Genomic DNA, 19,599 nt, shown 5'->3' on the forward strand with positions numbered 1-19,599 from the left:
TAACTGCGGGCCCCCGCGTACCTGACGAACCTTCGACCATCTGACCCAGAGGTAAAATGAATCCACCCCTCAATTCGAAGCTCCGTTTCGACTTACTGAAGCGTGGGGGTGGTGAGAACGAGAATAGACCCACTTGTGTAGCTCGACGGGGGAGTTTTTAACACCACTTGTCATACCTCATCCACTCCTGCCTAACAGCTGTTATATCCCGTTTGGATAAGGATTATCCGAGCCAAGCTTTTTATTTGGCATACCTTCAGGTTGTTGCACCGGATGCCTCGTGGTGAGTGAAAATGTGTGGTATATCCGGCGTAATATCCGGGATTATTAGAGATACACTCGAGTAGTAGAGAGTTCCACGAGGTGTACTGGCTTTGGGTATGGCTTCTGCCGGCTACTTCATGTTACTGACCCTACCACGAGACGTATAGATGCATGCGGAAGGGCTCGGAACTCCATTGGCACAACGAACCCAATACACTCTGACTCACGAAGTATTCCCTGTGATTTGCTCTATCTGGACCCTGTGATACGGTGAGAGCGTTAATCCCATCGCCTACGATACCGGTATGGCATTTGGTTTGTGTTGAATAAATCTCCCTTCGCGTAATACGGGGTCGGGGATTTATTATTAAGTCCCCTAACCTCTGATCTAGTTCCTGCTAGAAACTTATCATTTGTCTGATGAGAATACTGGTATGTGGTGCCTTCTCGGCACTATCAAGCTGCATAATAACGCCCAGGCATTTGATCCAGGTGCGCTTTTTCTCTCTCATGGATATTTTTCGGTGAGGATTTTCGGTGGTCTTCCCTGGGTCCATTTATGTAAGAGGGGGGTGAAGGGACTACAGTACTCGCTGGTCCGCATAGCAAATGAACCAGAGCGTAGTATGATAGGCATAACAGGGTAGGTTGAGGACCCAGTAGGAATGACAAAAGCCAGGGGTAGTATAATAGCTGGGCCTGGAAGCCATGGGCGGTGCCCCAAGGTATCATAAATGAGAACAGCATTGTCGTAAAGACATGTCTGAAAAGTGCGACTCTAAAATACCTATTTTTGTGGGTAAACGAGTGATGGGTTATGAGCTCCTAGCTGTACGATAACGGAATAACTATTTTCCGGATGCCTTTTTTTTTTTCTTTTTCCTGCTTATGATCACCGTAGCTCCCTTTTCACGGGGTTGGAGCGATTGTCGTGTCAGAATCCAGCAAAGACGGAAGAACCCGTCACGTCGGAGAGGAACTAACCCGACAATAATATATATACCTAGCTCATGAACCTTCCTTCTTGACTTGCCGTTTGTTCTCTCTCTTGCCCTTCCTTCCCCACCCCATTAACACAATACCTCTGCATCGCCAGAATGGCTGAAGTAATTAACTCTAAGGGAGTCGGCTACCCCGAGCCCATTGCTGCCCCGAGCGCCCCATACGTCAACCCACGGGACTCGAACCCAACGCTCACGGGCCTCCCGCTGAGAGTTCTCGGTGAAGTGTTTGTTTTCCCCTCAGAATCGCATTAAAACACATAGAAAAAGGCTGAAAACAACCCTAGTGTTTCTAGCTTCGGGCCTTTGCAATCTATCCTTTGGAGCAACGCAAACTTCGATTCCCTCAGGCAACTCGAGGAATCTGGCGTCCTTGACCGGTTCCTCCCACGCTTTGATCCGACCGTGATTCCGTCCAAACTCCCTGCTCCAGCCCCTTCCCTACCCAGCGAGTCCTCCATGACCAGCTCAGTGTTCAATTCTTCCGCATCTTACACCGCCCAGTTTGCCTCTGGTAAGCTCACTCCCGTGACCGTCATAAACGAGCGACTCTTGCCATTGTTTACGTCCCCGAAATCCCCCCACTCCGTCTGCGTGATCACCCCCGTCACCCCTTCCGCCGGAGCGTCCGCGTCTACTTCTAGGTATGCTGCTTCAACAGCACACACTTCCGGCATTGATGGAGTTCCGATTCTCGTGAAAGACGAGTTCTCCCTCGCGGGGACACCGCGCACAATGGGGTTGACGAAAGCCGAGATGACACGTCGTGCATATAGCGCGTCAGAGGAAGGGCAGACATCTTGGTGTGTGCAGAAATTGATTGATGCCGGTGCATTAGTCGTTGGGAAAGCCAATATGCACGAGATAGGGTTCGACACGACCAATAACAACCCGAATTGGGGCACACCGAGAAATCCGTACAATAAGGGCTATTACCCTGGTGGGAGTTCCGGTGGGTGTGCGTATGCTGTCGGCGCGGGGTTGGTACCAATTGCCGTTGGCGCGGATGGCGGAGGGTCGATCAGGTATTACTTTTGTACACTTCGGCTTTTACAATTGGAGGATTGGGAGAGCTAACAGTTTATGGGGGTGCGTGATAGGATACCTGCGGCTTATTGTGGTGTCTATGGGCTGAAGCCGACCCACGGGCGCGTTTCTCATCGTCCTACACTGAGTATAGCCGCGAGTGTATGTTCCCCCCTCTCCTAGCGGTGAGTCACGATTTTGCTAACGACTCGAGATCGCAGAATGGAGTCGTCGGCCCGATCGCAGCCACGATCTCGGACCTCGAACTCGCCTACCGTATCATGGCAACCCCCGACCCGCAAGACCCCGTCTCAATCAACTTCTCCCAACCAAAAAAGCCCCCGGTGGAAGCACACACGGGAAAGCGCATAATCGGAATCTACAAACCCTGGTTCGAAGACTGCGACCAAGAGGTCAAAGATGTTACAAATACGGCCGTGAAATGGCTGGAGACCGAGGCCGGTTACGAAGTCGTAGATATTGAGATCCCCTATCTGAAGGAGGGGAGAACGGCCCACGCGATTACCATTATGACAGAGATTGGCCAGGGGTTTTGCAAAGGTGAGGCTTCGGGCTTGACGCCTGCTAATAAGCTGCTTGTGGGTGTTTCCAATAAGACACCTGCTAGGGTATTTCCCCTCTCCCTCAAGGGCCCTCTGCCACTACTGCTACGATACTGACTTGTGCGAAAGGACTTCAACATAGCCCAACGCGTCCGCGCAATGCTAATGTCACACCTAAGTTCACTCTTCGCCACCCACACCGACAGCCTAGTAATCCTCTCCCCAGTAACACCCCACATCGGCGTGAAGATCGGCTCGGAATCGCATGTTGCTAAGGGCGGCTCCGGCATTAGCGACGCAAACACCAGTCTGAAGAGTATGCAGTACGTCTTCCTAGCAAACTTCACCGGGTGTCCGAGTATTTCGGTCCCCGTGGGGTACTCCCTGACTGAAGGAGTGCCGATCGGGTTGATGGGTATGGCGGCGTGGGGGGGCGAAGAGGTGTTGTTGGGATTGGGGGAGTGCACAGAGAGATATTTTGAAGGAGTTGTTGGGAGGAGGAAGGGGGGTGGCGAGGAGGGGGAGAGAGGTGGGGTTTATGTCGACGTTCTAGCCAGTGAAGGCCAATTAGATGGTGGCGGCGGTGATGGTCCAGCTAGTCCCGGATCGTGATTGGGGAAATGGGACAGCGCTGGATTGAGTACCCACCACCCACAGTCTACTCGAGTACCCACATGGTGGTGCCTTTAGTTCTTCCTTCTCTTTCCCCCTTTCGTACCAATAGCAGCACATATGTAACTACATTTTTGCACTAGTGATCAGAGAATTATATAATGAATATCCGTATTTAGTTGAACCTGTGCTTCTTGCCTAACTTAGTATACATCGATTTTTAGCCCATCTACTATGCTATCATAGTTTGTTCAACTGAAACATCCCTGAACTAAATTCTGATTATTCAACTCGAACTCAGAGTGGGAAAACCCCCAAAATTACATTATCGCATACCACGTACAGTATACCTGTACAGCGCTCGTATGGAGCATAGCAAAAGGACCCCAATCCCATGCTACTCAACAAAAATTCAGTACAATACCAAACTCCCCGATTCCAGAAAGTATAGACTACAGTTTAACCCCACCGTCACAAAAATATTAGATACAACCATGGTGCAATTCCCCGGGGATACGTTCCAGCACAGCACACTACATCCCAAAGTCCCAGCCCAATGATGCGCTGGGAATAGCTGGCATTCCATACTAGTATCATACTATTGCAGGTAATCTTCAGCGAACATTGTAACGTGCCCTCACTTCCCCCATCCGATTGCGGGTTGGAAGGCGGTGGATGGTTTGATTCAGCGGTTTTTCACATTCCCCGGGGGGGGGGGGGGTTGCCGGGAGAGAAGAGTTGTGAGGATTGGAGGGCGGGAGGTATGTAACTTAGGGGGGAAGATTCAGGTATCATATAAAAATCGGAGTGGGGGGGAATCCGTTGGAAGTAAAATGGTATTTCTACAGTACCAGTACTTTTATTACCTGCTATGATACTATAAGTACCCTTTGCCTTTGATATATTATATTCTATATGATACCAATAATGGATTTCACCGCCGCCGGTACTCCCTTCCACGTCCCCGTCCCCGCCACTCTGGCTGGACACCATACCTCCACCCCACCCCCAGCTCTCACCCGGGACATCGATCGACGTCTGCGGCACCGGCGATTCCAACGCTTGGTCCATTACTAAGTGTCCCACCTACCTACGAAGTATCATAGCAACCGAGCACATTGGTTACGTAATATCTACCTGTATAACCGGTGTGCCGAAGATGACCTTCTCCGGAGCGCTCTCGGGCAGCGCCAGGCACCATTGCCGCCAGAAGCGTGAACTAGCTTTAACTCCCACCTGGTTGGGCTGCGGTGCAGAGAATCACAGGTAATTGAAAGTGCAAACCGGCAGCTCGTAGTGTTGAGAGGGAGGGCTTGGCAGTGGGGAGGAGGCGATTGGCGCTACCGGGAGTGGGGATTCCCTAGAGTAACTGTGGGACTGGGTTTAAGAGGAAAAAGAAAAGGAGTGGTGTCATGGTATATCACTCGGTAGATGAATGGAGAAATTTGGAAGGGGGATATAAAGATTGAAAACAATGACGGTCGCACTGTTAGAAGAAGTATGTCTTCCATTCAAGACTTCTGAGGTTCCTTGTGGAAAATATTATATCATGAAGATCTCCATCCCACAAAGGAACTCTTTCACGTTTCCTAATCAGTCTGGAGACTCGACATGCCCTTTGCGAAAACACGATAATTGGTGGGTTTTAACCGTTGGGGTAAATCCCAGAACCCATAACTTGCCTCGGGACTCATCGGCCATTTATTGGATATGGTATTATAGCTAGCTCCAACAGGTGCATGACACACTTCGTCAGTAGAAGATAGGCCCACGCCCCCTGAAGAATATGGGTCCTATTGGGGTTGCGGAGAGGCTAAGTGGGTCTTAGACGTCTCTTTTTACAGGCTCACTCCACATGATATTGTCGTAGCCAAGGAGGTTGGCCATGCGGGGTTGTAGAACTACCAGACCAGACTATTGTCCTCGTCACTCATAACGAACTCTTAGCGCTCCCGCCCATATCAGACGATGGCTTGCAAAGGGCAAACCTCGATCAGAAGGGCACAATTTGGGTCGACGCTCGGCGCCGGTTTTCGAACAGTTGGTAGGTATCTACAGCTGTATCAAATCATCTTGCCCCGCGAGTGAGAAACAATGATAACCCAGGGCCGTTCTCGCGTATTTATCCTTAAACACATGCCGAGCTCCTAGAATGATGCGAGTAGAAAAGAAAAAAACACCCCAGGTTAACACTATTGGTAAATACATGAGGGCTGAGCTCCAAAACATCTAAAGCCTCTAATACTCGGGGAATTCACCTGCTACCCCACTCCTCGCCCATTCTACGATCCCACCTTTTATATCAAATACCCGATCATCTGGGAAGACACCCGCTTCCTTTAGCTGTCTCGCCACAATCTGTGAGTCATTCCCGAGTCTGCATATGACGTATACTGGCCGGTCCTTTGGTTGATCCCGGAATTTTGACTTGATCTCTTCGGCCTCCGAATCTTCATACTTTAAAGCTTCAAACTCGGCGTATGGGATATCTAATCTTATTAACCCCACCCAATCAGACCATAGAGAAAGAAGAGGAAAAACTTACTCAAACTCCCCGCCAGCTGGCAGATCCCAAACTGCGTTTCATCTCTAACATCCAATAGTAGATGATCCACCCCACTATCGACTACCTCCTGGTACTCTGCCACACTAACCCTCTCACCTTCGTGCAATACCTGCACTCCCACCCTCCCCCCGCAGAATGCAACATAGTCCATCCTCCCATCCTCAATACTCTCCCTCGTAATCTTTTCCGCCCTTTCCGGACTTCCACAGGAAACACACCCCTCCTTCCTCCCCCTCATTTTCAAAGACCGAAATGGCGAGGCTCCGTATGCGGCGAAAAGTGTCATTTCCGTCCTCCCTATGTCCCGCACGGGATTCTTCGTGATGATCTTGATGGCTTCGATGGCCTGCATAACGCCCATTAATCCCACTACAGGGCCAAGAATCCCGCCCTCGCCGCAGCCGACGACACTTTCTGCGGGTGGCGGACGTGGCCATATACACCTGTAGCAGGGACCCACACCGGGGGGGTTATTGAGGACGACGAGTTGGCCGTCTGTCCTTAGTGCTGATGCGGAGACTATGGGAACGCCCATGATCACCGCTACATCGTTAATTAAATACCGGATTGCGGGATGATCTGTGCAGTCTAGGACAAGGTCGTACTCTGCCATGATCCGCAGTGAGTTCTCAGTCGTCAACGGCTCGATATGCGGGACGTAGTTTGGATGTGGGTTTAAGCTTTTTTGGGGGGGCTCTCAAGTTAGTTGTCGGTTGTTCAGTCGCTAAATATAAGTGCCTTCGGGGAACATACTCGCGAAGATATGTAACTGCGCTGACAACTTTCATCATCCCCACTCTCGAAGTGGAATGTATGATCTGGCGATGGAGATTTGAATTCTCAACCGTATCGTGGTCAATTATTCCCAAGGTCCCTACTCCCGCTCCTGCGAGATATGCTGCTGCCGGACATCCAAGCCCACCGGCGCCCACGATGAGCACGCGGGACTGTTTGAGTGACATTTGACCTGGTAGCCCAATTTAGTCATTCATCCGCTAGCACTGAAATTTTGCGAAAAACTGGTGAAAGTTTCATACCTTCGATTCCGATTTCGGGAAGTATCATTTGTCTCCCGTAACGTTTGTATTCTTCCAGTGAGAGCTTTACTTCGCCCTTGCTCACGATATTGGGAGGAGGATGGGATTTCTGGGATGTGACGAGTGGGCGATCGCTGTGACCGGCGAGCTGGGCCTCGAGCTCTGATATACGCTTCTTCAGAACTTTGTTCTCTGCTTCTAAGCTTGTTTCCATTATGAGCGGCAGTGGTTGATACGGAGCCTTTGCCTAGAGGTTGAAATTCAAAGAAACGGTCGGGTATTAGGTAGTTAAATGCATACTGGATGCCAAGAAGCCTAATCACTAATAGCTGCCACTTTCCAGAACTGTTGGATATCTAGTGTAACTCACAAAAATGGTACTGTACCTGTTGCCACACTCAACTTTGCTTTTAGACCAAGCGCAGTTCAAGTCAATTTACCGTCGTAACAAAACCTCCCTAATATGGCAGTGTACGCGTGGAATATCATTAGTCTACCTACCATGTTTTCGTGCGATAATACTGTACCAGTAGTAGAACGGAAAATCGTACCGCCTCATTACATTTCTCATTACTATCTAGTTCGCAAACCATTTGTGCTGCTTTGACTGGTTGTGGCATATTATCTTCCAGAATGCTTGCGCTATAATTCACGGGTGTAACATCCTCCGCCCAACAAAACAGAACATCTCTATAGCTAGATCATTGACTCAATTTTCTTCCACACGGGGGTATACCACGAAATGAAAAAGTGCTGCAAACCGCGATTCCTGTCCTGTACCATGATAGAGAGTATATACACCCGTTTAATGCACATAGGAAAAGGCTAATAAATTGCGTACTCAGAAACAAAGGAGCAAACTGGCGATTACAAAAAGCAACCCTCCACTATTCTAATTCTCTTCTCCATCTACCAGTATGGCGGCCTCATGCCGGTCATGCCAGCCATACCAGCGTCACCCTCATCTCGCTTCCTCTCTCCCGTGACCTGTGGTATCAAAGGGTTAGTCAGAACACATGATTTCTATGAAATCCATGGACACCGTTTACCTCAAGTCGAATAAATTTATGTACATGGACCAACCAGTCCACATAGCTTCTCTCTTCATTGTTCCTGTCTTCAACCAAGGAAGAGGCAAACTCGTATTCTGCACCATCGAACCCCTGCCGTGCAAGCTGTATAGAAACAGCCTTACTGCCCCTCTGGGTCTTCAAATAATGGATCAGATTTCTGACCTGAGCGTTGAGGTGAGTCTCCAGAACTGGTAACTCGCACATGTTGGGATCGAGGTCTGAAAGGGAGTTGACTTCAGGGCCAAATAGATCCTGAAGGAGATTGAGGGAGGCATGTGTGTGAAGCCAAAGAAGAAGCAATTGGCCATTGTCGACAAGATACGCTCCTCCCTCCTCAACGAATCCGAATGATGCACGAAGAGCCGCGGGGATCTTAAGGTGTCCAGCAGAATCCGGAAACCCATCCTAATGGCAAATTAGAACGCATAAATAAGCAAAGCGGTCAGCTAGGTTGACAAACCTCCTCGGTCATGCTGTGAATCGGGAGGATTCGGGGGTAGAGATAAAGCTGTAATTCTGCTGGCCCCATGCTCTTCAATAGCCTCATCGAGTGGACTCTCATATCACTCGCAACACTTCCTCCTCTGAAAGCCCTGGTCTTTAATAGAGCCAGGACATACATCGCAAATTCCTTCAAAGTCTCTGGCAACACGAGCTGGCCTGGCGGACTTCCACCTGCGGTTTTTCTGTATGCTACCAGAATGTCAATACATTTCTCAATGAGAGCTCCTCTAATTTCTTTCAGCGGCTTTTCAATCATTCGACTCGCCGCTGTTGAAAACAATATTAGCAGCCGATCAAGCGGAATCTCATCAAAACACGCGTGGTAACACACCTTCCCTAGCTAACACTCCTAACACAGCATCTTGATCTGCCATCCTTATGGCATCACGAATATTCTCAGTCACCCCGGCAACAATGTTACTGCATCTAACTCTCCTCTCACCCTGTCTTGTCGTATAGAGCAGAGCACTTTGGAAATGCGCATCGATTTTGGAATCGAGCTTTCCGTCATAAGAAAACATTACCGAGACACACTTGTCGGCATCGATGGCACCAAATTCGACATCGCCGGCATGGCTGTGTTGGAGAAAGTTTCCATGATATGTAGACACTTGCAAACCATTGGAACATCGAACTTTCATGAGTGACTGATATCCTGTCTCCCTGTGAAAGCTATGGGAGAGCTCGGAGCGGAGCTTGTGAGCATCCCTCTCCGCAACAAAGTTAGGATAGAAGAATATTTCTCCTCCAGTAGTAGATGCAATGTGTCCAACGGTGGCAACATCTATATAGGCACTTGGGGTCATAAAGAAATCTACGCCAACACCTGCTTCAACCAGTTTCCCGGCGACTTTCCGCCAAGTCTGATGTTCGGTCTGAAAAAGAACTTTTTCCTTCTCGCTACTATATAGCTTTGGGTCCTCACGCATGAAGAGACGATGTGGTCCCCATGTCGGCAATGTAGAGAGTGAGCATATAATCTTCCCTCCAGTGCTCTGGAGGGCGGAGAGTGCGGTGGACAGCGCAGGCAAGAGCGCCGGCTCAGCGTTTTTAATATGCACAAAAAGGGTTGGTAGCGACTCCAACAATGATTCAATGACAGCCCTGGAAACGATAATTAGCAATTTCTACAGTGAAAACCAGCCTGAATGTAGAAACGTACCGTGACTCATATGGGTCTACAAATAGACCCTCGCTAAGAGGAACAAACGGGTCCTCTATGTCAGGCATTACCATCATTTGTGCTTGATCTAAGTTAGGCTGAATCATGGGTTAGCACTCGCATCGCACATTCCTTTGTTATACAATATTATAATATATATGCGACAGATAAACTCACATTCAGATTATAGAATTGCACATCCTTATCAAATGTACAGACCCCGATCTTGCAGCCCTTGGGTAGTCGCCTTCTCTTGCCTTCCTTGCCGTCCTCGAATTCGTGGCCTTCTGGTGCATCTTCATACGCACTACTGCCATAGAGCGCTTCTCTAATACCCCCAACAACGCTTTCCAACACCCCTCTATTAATAGCATTCTCGCTAACATCCACTAAGAAAATCCACCTCATTGGAGATCCACCCTTCCCTTCCTCTCCGCCAGCGCCCTCCCCATCTTTCTTCGCCCAATACTCCTTTGGAACCACAAATTCGACTGTGCCTCTCATGAGTTCTGGCCGTTGGTTTCTATCAACCCGAGCACCAGATATATCCACAGGGGCATAATACTCCGACGGAACCTCATTATTAGGGAAGAGGCACATATTACAACGGAATCTGCCGCCGCCTTGTAGGAACGTCATGAAAGGGTTTATGTATGTTCGGCAGCGACGACATCTTGGCGGACCCATCTCTCCAAAGTCCAAAACAGGTATTGGTTCTTCCTCATCCTTCAGCTTGGCCAGTGGTTGTATTAGTAATGCCAGTGGTAAGGACGTAGAGGCCAATAAATCTGCTGTCGCAGGTATGGAGTTAAGAGTAAGCCTACAGAACCGCGGAGACGCATTTCCTTGGTCATGGGCGATATAGTCTGAGGTTGCGTGTGGGGGCTGGTGTCGGGCAAGTGTCGGATACAAAGTTGTTCTGTACTGTTCTGTGTAATAATCACGGTGCCCAGGGATCGACGGAATTTCATTTGGATCCACTCTCCCACCAGTCTGGCGGATATTCGAGGAACCTGGCCGGGCGGCAAAGGCTGCAGGATCCGCAGGAGCTGCAGGAACAAAAGCAGGATTTGCTGGACAAGGAAATTGAGAATTTCCTTGTCCCGGAGGCATGGTCTGCTGTTGTCCAAGGAATGAAGAAGGCATTTGGTTCGCAACATTGGGGGTAAATGCTGGCAGATTAGGCTCGTTCGATGGCTCAGAGCTTTGATCAAGATTATGGTAGGCTCTTGCTTTCTTTCTTGAAGCCTTGGATATCGTTCCCGGGGTGCTTCCAACACCGCCTGCAAGGTCCATGCTGGACATTGACTGTGCCAACCCTCTGACGTCACTTCCAGGAGGTCCATATGGACCTGGTTGCTGTGTAGGCGGTCCGTAGGGACGTTGCTGCTGGTAAGGTGATTGTGAGGGGAGAGGAGCAGCTTGGCCATAAGGAGTCGATGATTGGTATGGAGAGGGTCCTGAAGGTGATAATGCCTGCCCATAGGCTGCTGGTTGTTGCTGTTGATAGGGGGTTGGGCCAGGTTGCGGATACCCAGTAGGTGGAGGAGCTACTGGAGGGTACTGTTGTTGAGATCCCGCCGAAGGAGGATTGGCACTCAGGTCGTCAGCATCCTGACCTAGAGAATGATACATAGCCATTTCTGCCATGATTGATGGTGTTCGGGTGTGTCCTAGAGAATAATATTGAAGCTAGTGGATCAGCAAGGGTAAAATACGGTAGATAGCGTACAAAGGGAGCAGAGGTCTGCTTGCTTACTTTCAAGCTTTGATTGCTTCAAGATCGCCAGTGCTGGTAGGGTTAAGGCATGGAATGGAAAGGACCTGTTGAACGACTTCGATCGATCAATGAGATGTGAGAGTAAAGTAAAAATGTAGAAACGAATTGTAGATGCCACCTTACCTGCAAAACACGTGATTTAGACCCTGCATTCCTTAGTCAGCCACCTCGGTTTTGATTCTACTATGAAACACAAATTTTATCACCCGGCCTTCTGCTCTTGCGTTCTGATAATTTTTGGTTTGTGTGACCAACTTAGCGCGCAGTTGAGAACCCCAGCGCTGAGCTTCACCCTCCCCCATCACCGCTCGACCTTACACCATACGTTTCCGTACACACAAGCCCTCTTGCAAATCCCAACCACAACCTAGAACTCCCTACCTACCTCCACCTTCACTTCTCTCTCGCCGCTCGAGTGCTCTCCAGTCCTAGAATTCAAACAAGGGTGCAGGATAACGATAGTTCCACGGTTAGGTTAAGATGGCTCAGTACAGCGCTCCCATCGACCCCCCTACAGCCAATGGATCGCAGAATGGGAAAAGAGTTGCATACGTTAGTATCCTTCGACCCCAACAGGATTGTCAAGTTCCTCGGCGCTCCAGGTAATTCCAGCTAAACACTGACATGCGAAACCTTAGTTCTATGATTGTAAGTTGTTATACCTAAATCGCTCCCTCTGGATCACCAGCGGTCGACGAGCAGTGGCAAGCAGATGTCAAGGATGGGCTTTTTATACAGAGGATTTGATTAACAAGTCTTTTGCACTATCTAGCCGACGTTGGGTAAATATACTGCCTTCATAGCCCGAGTCTCACAGCTAACTTCAGCAGGAATTACGCATACGTCGCCGGCCACCCTATGAAGCCGCACAGAATCCGGATGACCCATAGTTTAATCATGAACTACCGGCTTTACAAGAAAATGGAAATTTATGTAAAATCCCTAGATGCTTTGAAGTAATCGAGGTCACTGCTAAAACTCTGCCAATTTTGTAGCGAGCAAAACCAGCCACTAAACAAGAAATGTGTCAATTCCACACGGACGAATACATCGATTTTCTGTCGAAGGTGACGCCTGACAACATGGAACAATATTCCAAAGAGCAAGGAAAATACAATGTCGGCGACGATTGCCCAGTATTCGACGGTTTGTTTGAGTTTTGCGGCATATCCGGGGGTGGCAGTATGGAAGGTGCCGCCAGACTCAACCGTGGAAAATGCGATATTGCGATTAATTGGGCCGGCGGCCTTCATCACGCGAAAAAGAGTGAAGCTTCTGGGTTCTGCTATGTTAATGGTTAGTTTGCTTTCGGCCTGCGCCCCCAAAGCTAATACTCACATATACCAGACATTGTCCTCGGAATTATTGAACTACTCCGGTACAAACAGCGTGTTCTTTACATTGATATCGACGTTCACCACGGTGATGGCGTGGAAGAAGCTTTTTATACCACTGATCGCGTTATGACTGTATCCTTCCACAAGTACGGTGAATACTTTCCAGGTACCGGTGAACTTCGTGACATTGGTGTTGGCGCTGGAAAGTACTATGCAGTAAACTTCCCATTACGCGATGGTATTACCGATACCACATATAAGGAGGTTTTCGAACCAGTCATTGGGCACGTGATGGAGTTCTATCAGCCTGATGCTGTGGTTCTGCAGTGTGGTGCGGACAGCTTGTCAGGTGATAGACTGGGGTGCTTCAATCTAAGCATGGCGGGTCATGCAAATTGCGTTGAATATGTCAAGAAATTCAACCTTCCAACTCTTGTGGTCGGCGGTGGTGGCTATACAATGAGAAATGTCAGTAGAGCTTGGACATATGAAACCGGCATCCTTGTCAACCAGAAGGTTGGGCCAAACTTGCCCTTTAGTGACTTTTACGAGGTACGTCAAATACACTTACCATAGCCCCGCCATATGCTCATATTAATCGGTTTTTAGTACTTTGGCCCCGATTACGAGCTTGATGTCCGCCCATCAAACATGGAAAACCTCAATTCAAAGGAGTACTTGGAAAAAATAAAAATACAGGTCCTGTCCAATCTCGAACGTACTCGACATGCCCCCAGTGTCCAGACTACAGACGTTGGGAAAGGTTTGACAGAGCATCAGGAGGAGCAAGATGCAATTTTAGACGATATTGATGAGGACGGCCCGGGCATGGATGCCCGTCAAACTCAGAGGCAGTGGGATCGCGCAACAGAGAAGGAGGGAGAGCTGTACAGTGACAGTGAGGATGAAGAGATCACAAGTTCAATGGGAGTTCGGAAAACTAGCAAAAAAGGGCTGCGCAATGTTCGGGATTGGAAAGAGGGTGGTTCCGGGACAGGATCCGGAAATGCAACTCCCTTCACAGGACCTGGCGGAAGCGATAATGCAAGTGAATCCGCCGGTGGTAACACAGCTAAAGGCAGTGGAGCCACAAGCAAACGAGATGGAGAAGGTCGTGACCTCACCGAGTTCGACGAGGAACTCGAGGCATTGAGAAAAGAGACAGAAGAAGAGGTTCAACCCGACAACGACGGAGACGTAGAGATGGGAGATGATGAGCAGCCACCGCCAAGTGCCGATGCTCTAACAGATGAAGTAGCGGATGAAGAAATGACCGATGTTCCCGCACAATCTTCAACATCCTCAACAAAAGTAGACCCTATCCCCACGGCGGAATCCTTATCCCAAGCCAAGCCCGAGGCCGCAACCACTGACGACAAGATCAGAGTCGAGGCTAGCGAATTTTCCAAAGCAGAAACTCCTGCGAAGGGTTCCGGTTCCGGAGTACCTAAGCCCTCCGAGTCTTCTGTTGCAAATGCAGCTCCCGAGGGATCTAATTCTATGGCGTCTACCACTGACAGACATAGCTCAAAACCTCCTCTCGTGGCAGACGAGTCTGTATCAAGTACCGCTAAGGCTCCTGCCAACCCGGTTGAGGCTCCCGCCAAAGAAGAGAAATAAGGACTTGCGTACTTCTGGGTGACTCTATCCCCATTAAAGCTCTTTCTTCTCTCATTTCCGATACACCCAGTAAAGTCATCAGGTTAGGGGTTAATTACTTTGGACTGTACCTTTCGCCTCTGGGACAAGTGAGAGGCTTACAATGATGCCCAAAAATATGGTACAGGCCTATTATTGCCCGGATTCAACTCTTTTGAAAGGAGGAATAGTTTGCCACTTCTTTCCCCATGTGTTCTTGTCAGCCATCTCTGTGTTTTTAGTTAGCCTTTTCCCTTGGTCTGAGCGGTGGAACCTTAGTTCAAAACATGTATTCTACAAGTACAATTTCTTCAAGATTGGTAACTATCCCCTAGGGTTCAATCGTATCAAAAATTATCACTGCTCATGGAACCCACCATGTCGAACTTTGTTCCTCCCAAATGAGGCCTGTAGAATACTCAATGGATAGAAAGCACACACCCCCTCCCCAAAAAAAAGCCGTCAAATTAACGAGCGTTTTTGTTGCTCGCTCATTCAAAAAAAAAAAAAAAAATTATAACTTTATTGATTTTTTTTTTTTCTAAACCTCCATTCACAGCCCGCCCAGAAACTTAAGCTGCAATAGTAACCTCCACTTCAACACCAGCCTCGATGTTGATGATAATCTGCTTGACGACTTCGGTAGGCGCGTTCAAGCTGTAATTCCCCACCCAGTAAATTAGCCCAAATAAAATCAATCCCCTCCAAACGCCGAAACAAAGAAACAAAATGAACGAGAAATAGGAACAACCCACTCGATCAAACGCTTATGGATCCTCATCTCAAAGCAATCCCAAGTCTTCGAACCCTCGCCACAAGGCGTCTTGCGGGTGGTGACTTTAAGAACCTTGGTGGGGAGCCTAACAGGGCCTTTGACACGAAGGTTCTTGGATTTGGCGCGCTCAATCAAGTCCGTAGTAACTTCAAAAGAAAATCAAAAATCAGCAGCTACCCAGACAAAGCCCTTTCTTCAGAAACGATACCTTTCTCCAAAGACTGAACCTTGCGTGAAGTGAGAGTGATACGAATGCGGTGAGTCTTGGGCCCATCCCCGAACTCGCCCTTCTCTGGCTTGTTGTAAGACATTTTTTTTGCAAGAAGATGGCGAAAAGAACGGTGTCTCGACTGTTGAGGGATGTTCTGAATGAATTGGTGGTGGGTCGGTTGGTCGGTTTGTTTGGCGGCTGTGGGAAGCTCTTTTTCTGTTCCGCTCCGTCTACGATAGCTCCTGAGTGGGCTCGAAGGTTGAAGATTTGCGTGGAGTGAAGGGTTTTGCCCTATGCTGGGAGCTAGGACGGTTGGTCGCTTGGTGGCTTATCGATAAGGTAAGGATGATTGGATGTACGCCCAGGCAGTGGAGATGTGGGAATGATATTGTCAGCTAGTGATGGAGGGGGTTTAAAGTCGTGGGATCGCATCATGCGACATGTCCAGGTTGAAATTTGCGATATTCGAAGCCTTTCGCTCTCATATCTTCTCTAGCGGAGCAAGTAAATAGGTCTTAAGATTTCTATATTCCGCTACTGGCACTCGAATGCTCGAGTACTCGTGGCTACACCTATCCATCAACATTGCGTCACGGCCAACGGCCTCCGCTCCACAGTACTCGTACAGCAGCCTACGAGTACACAAAATCCACCCAAGACAGACAGGTTTTAACCAACAGGCTAACTTTCCTCTGTCAACGCACTTTATGGACAGCAGCGGCCAGCCAAATTCCCCAGACGAGTGATCTTCCATGAGGGAATTAAGGCTGTGTCGCCCCCCTTCATGCCCCCCATAGTTCAATTTCCTCCCCAAGCACCCCGAAACCCCTCTAGCGCGCCCGAGTCTTTGATTGCAATTCAAAACGCGTGAGAAAAAACCGTACTATTCCACAGATAAATACTGGTACGCAAGACTACTGATATCGCGCGGCAGCCTCCGATCACTATGAAAGCAAGCAAGCCGAACTCCCACCGACTCCCCTATGGTACTCGAGTAAAGTACCGTAACCAAAAAGGAAACCAAAGGAAAGAAGAAACAAAAGGTCAAACGATATACACCGCTAAATAACTGCCAGCAACTGAAAAGCCCAAACCATATCCGAACCCGTCCGTGTGATTTCCCTGCATATAGTACACTCGCATTCATTCATCCATCCATCCATTTGTTCATTTGTCCATCTGGACACTTGTTTTATGGCTCTCCTTCGCCTGACATCCCTTCCTCCCTGCAATCTGCACGGCCTCGACAAAACTCTGCCATTATACGGCAGTTTCTGACCACACCTAAAAATCTGACTCCTCCTGGAAAAACATCGTGAAAGAAATAATAGTGCCATATATCAAGAGACCACCAATAATCGACATAACCATAGCAGGCACAACGATGATACCAGAGTGTGCCAATAAAGCCGGAAGAGCTACCCCAAAGGACACCAAAATTAGCACTTGTACCACCACCGCTGCCACGCGTCCATGGTAGGAAGAGGGAGAACGTACCAATTCCCATAACAACGAAGAAACCCGTAAGGAACCTGCCAAAGTCGAGCACTCCGTTTCCGGACCCATCGATAAAATCATCAGGGCTGGAGCATCGTGCACAGACAGCGTTTGGGAGTGGCGCCAGAATATATGTTGCGACGACCAAGAGAGGGTAGTAATTTGCGTAGAGAGCCGAGGAAAGGATGACGAGGAGGAAGCCTATCGCTAGAACCTGCCATTATGTTCCGGTTAGATCCTAGAGGTATCAGATAGTTGGGAGACCGTGGCAAGTAGGAGTGAGGCGCCTACAAAGGACAGTGCGATGATGGTTTTCAAACCGGCCATGGTCGGCGAAGGTGCAGAAGTTTGAGGTGGGGATTATTGGTTCGCTTGGAGGGTTGAAGAGGAGCTGTGGCACTTGCGAAGGAAGGGGTTCTGATGGCGGTGGATGGGAGGTACTGGTCGGGATAGTTTCAAAGAGGGGCTCAAGGGGAGCTGGGGAGGAAGGGGCTGAAGGTGACGCTGGGGTGATTTCCCTGTAACTTATGCAACCAGTTGATCCGCGCCGCCAAGACCATTTGGACTGATGTCGGGCTAGACTATCCTACTGCACCGTTCACCATTCACCATCCTATGAATAACTTTGGCTGCTCGGGTGGTCGCAGTGAGCACATGTAGTCTATCATACTGTGGACGGTACTATGGCGTTAATAGGGTTAATAGAATATTGGTATCAAGCTTGATACAATTTTTCAGTAGGGGGTGCTTAATGCTCATATATTATGGGGTGAGAATAATATTCCAAATTTTTACTATGAGCTTCTCGAAAATGTGGGATAACTTTTCCTATTGCGCAGTTGGCTAGAAAACACGAGGTGAGCAACAGCAGGGAAATATCGCCACCCCCAAAAGAATATCAGAACAGTACTTGTAGTACTGTTAACGTCACCTAAAATTTCCCCCGTTTCACAACAAATTCGACTCCGTTTATTGTAGAACAAGACGCCGGATTGAAAAGAGGAAAAGTGGCAAGAAAATAGAACGACATCAAAGTAACCAGACACAGTGTATTGCCCAAACCCCTCTAGAAGAAAAAAACAAATCAGACCTAAAGTACACCAGTGACCATTTCCCCATTAGAGCAAGAGATTTTTGCTTGAGCGCAGACCCGTGAGCCAAGTAAATTCGGAAAGCAAAGAGAGAAAAAGGATGAGTTAAACAAGATACAAGTTTACAATTGGTCATCGTCTAAATCAACAGTAACTTGTTCCCCAGGTTTAAAGGCTGGAAGACCAATATATGGACACCCCGCACATCTAGAGAGCAAGAAATAGGTTAGATACCTGCGCAAATTCTGCGATATTATGAAGGGTTAAACACACCTAAATGCATCACCAAGATAGCAGCTTCCACAGGAAGAGACCTTTCCAGCCACAGTGAAGTCAACCTCTGCAAGGTCGTTGACAGTGAGCTTAACCCCAGCAGCAACCTTCTCTTTTGCAGCTGCCAACGCCTTGTCTGCAGCTTCACGCTTCGCCTTATCTTCACCTTCTAGCTCCTCACGCAACCCACAGGTGCAGTCCTTACAAGCACGTCTACGCTTTCCTGCGCTAGGCTTACACTCGGCAGCTTGAGTAAAATGTGTTAACATTCCGTAAATTGAAATGGTAAGATTAGAGGAAAAACATACGTTGGATGAGTGTGCCAAGATCACCTGTCTCCAAAAGGGTATCTTCATCGATTAGATCGTCATCGTCCTCCAAGTCATCATCGTTGAGGACAAAACCAACACCTTTGATGACGGGTGCTTCGGTGGTGGCGGCAACAGGCTCAGTCTTGGTAGTGTTGAACTCGTTCAAATCATCGGTTCTTTGTTTCCTTCTCACCTTCAATGGAACCGAGGCATTCCCGGTAAACTCTGGCCTGATCAATATGATGCTTCCGTCGACATCTTTCTCAACCATGAACCCCGCGACAAGAAACTGAAGGGAATTCCCTCTTGCGAAAGCTTCTTCTTGGCTCCTAAGTGTAGCTTTCGGAAGCATTGAGTTGAAAATAATTTGAAGGACATAAGGCTCGAGCTCTTGAGATACGGCAGTAGAGGACGGGTCGGTGAGTATAAGAACGGATGAGTAAGCGCTGATTGGAAGGTTGACGACCTTCAGCGAAAGTCTGTCCAGCATTTGGACATCCGTCGAGCTTTTGTCGAACGTAGAGAGAGATTTCTCGAGCAAGTCGGGGCGAGAAGAGACGGCAGGTGGACAGAGAATGAGAGTTTTAGAATTGGTATTTATTGTTGTGGCGAGTTCAAGGTCTGATGTGGTGTCTAAAAGGGTAGAATGTGGAGTCATTGTGACAACTGAAGAAAATTACTCGAGGGCGGTGATAATTCGTATTTCTGTATTTTGTGTTCTGGGTAGTGGTGGGTGGTGGTGAGAGGAACACCTTGAGTAGGGCGAGGAAGTCGGTGGCTCAGGGGAAGAAAAACTAGAATTATTAATCTTATCAATCACAAAAATTTCGTTTATCGGAATAGCCCCGCCATCAGATTAGCGATCACTTACCCGGCTT

General features: G+C 48.6%; 7 protein-coding genes; 2 read left to right on the forward strand and 5 right to left on the reverse strand.

Annotated features, from left to right (window-relative positions):
* Nucleotides 1–1,361: 1,361 nt before the first annotated feature.
* GSTUM_00010403001 (uncharacterized protein) lies at nt 1,362–3,644 on the forward strand (the record flags this gene model as incomplete). XM_002841259.2 has 5 exons in its annotated part: nt 1,362–1,492; nt 1,553–2,290; nt 2,366–2,453; nt 2,513–2,920; nt 2,984–3,644. The coding sequence occupies 5 exons, from the start codon at nt 1,362–1,364 to the stop codon at nt 3,464–3,466; spliced, it is 1,848 nt and encodes a 615-aa protein (XP_002841305.1). The 3' UTR covers nt 3,467–3,644.
* A 2,060-nt stretch (nt 3,645–5,704) lies between these two features.
* GSTUM_00010404001 (uncharacterized protein) lies at nt 5,705–7,283 on the reverse strand (the record flags this gene model as incomplete). Its single annotated transcript, XM_002841260.1, has 4 exons — nt 5,705–5,955; nt 6,012–6,712; nt 6,786–6,999; nt 7,070–7,283. The coding sequence occupies 4 exons, from the start codon at nt 7,281–7,283 to the stop codon at nt 5,705–5,707; spliced, it is 1,380 nt and encodes a 459-aa protein (XP_002841306.1).
* Nucleotides 7,284–7,978: 695 nt separating this feature from the next.
* On the reverse strand, nt 7,979–11,663 carry GSTUM_00010405001 (uncharacterized protein; the record flags this gene model as incomplete). XM_002841261.2 has 7 exons in its annotated part: nt 11,568–11,663; nt 9,986–11,481; nt 9,809–9,906; nt 8,978–9,750; nt 8,603–8,913; nt 8,119–8,547; nt 7,979–8,056 (listed from the first exon to the last, which is right to left on the reverse strand). Exons 2-7 carry the CDS (start codon nt 11,456–11,458, stop codon nt 7,979–7,981), a joined length of 3,162 nt encoding a protein of 1,053 aa, XP_002841307.1. The 5' UTR covers nt 11,459–11,481; nt 11,568–11,663.
* Nucleotides 11,664–11,898: 235 nt separating this feature from the next.
* Nucleotides 11,899–14,917, forward strand: GSTUM_00010406001 (uncharacterized protein). XM_002841262.2 has 5 exons: nt 11,899–12,144; nt 12,406–12,521; nt 12,584–12,884; nt 12,936–13,477; nt 13,535–14,917. Exons 2-5 carry the CDS (start codon nt 12,447–12,449, stop codon nt 14,543–14,545), a joined length of 1,929 nt encoding a protein of 642 aa, XP_002841308.1. The 5' UTR covers nt 11,899–12,144; nt 12,406–12,446; the 3' UTR covers nt 14,546–14,917.
* Nucleotides 14,918–15,104: 187 nt separating this feature from the next.
* GSTUM_00010407001 (40S ribosomal protein S20) lies at nt 15,105–15,783 on the reverse strand. XM_002841263.2 has 3 exons: nt 15,547–15,783; nt 15,319–15,484; nt 15,105–15,220 (listed from the first exon to the last, which is right to left on the reverse strand). Exons 1-3 carry the CDS (start codon nt 15,647–15,649, stop codon nt 15,136–15,138), a joined length of 354 nt encoding a protein of 117 aa, XP_002841309.1. The 5' UTR covers nt 15,650–15,783; the 3' UTR covers nt 15,105–15,135.
* Nucleotides 15,784–16,413: 630 nt separating this feature from the next.
* On the reverse strand, nt 16,414–17,510 carry GSTUM_00010408001 (uncharacterized protein). XM_002841264.2 has 3 exons: nt 17,338–17,510; nt 17,047–17,260; nt 16,414–16,967 (listed from the first exon to the last, which is right to left on the reverse strand). The coding sequence occupies exons 1-3, from the start codon at nt 17,371–17,373 to the stop codon at nt 16,834–16,836; spliced, it is 384 nt and encodes a 127-aa protein (XP_002841310.1). The 5' UTR covers nt 17,374–17,510; the 3' UTR covers nt 16,414–16,833.
* A 667-nt stretch (nt 17,511–18,177) lies between these two features.
* GSTUM_00010409001 (uncharacterized protein) lies at nt 18,178–19,477 on the reverse strand. XM_002841265.2 has 3 exons: nt 18,719–19,477; nt 18,411–18,657; nt 18,178–18,344 (listed from the first exon to the last, which is right to left on the reverse strand). The coding sequence occupies exons 1-3, from the start codon at nt 19,377–19,379 to the stop codon at nt 18,260–18,262; spliced, it is 993 nt and encodes a 330-aa protein (XP_002841311.1). The 5' UTR covers nt 19,380–19,477; the 3' UTR covers nt 18,178–18,259.
* Between the last annotated feature and the right edge of the window lie 122 nt (nt 19,478–19,599).

Source organism: Tuber melanosporum (assembly GCF_000151645.1).
Source record: "Tuber melanosporum whole genome shotgun sequence assembly, scaffold_7, strain Mel28".
NCBI lineage: Eukaryota > Fungi > Ascomycota > Pezizomycetes > Pezizales > Tuberaceae > Tuber > Tuber melanosporum.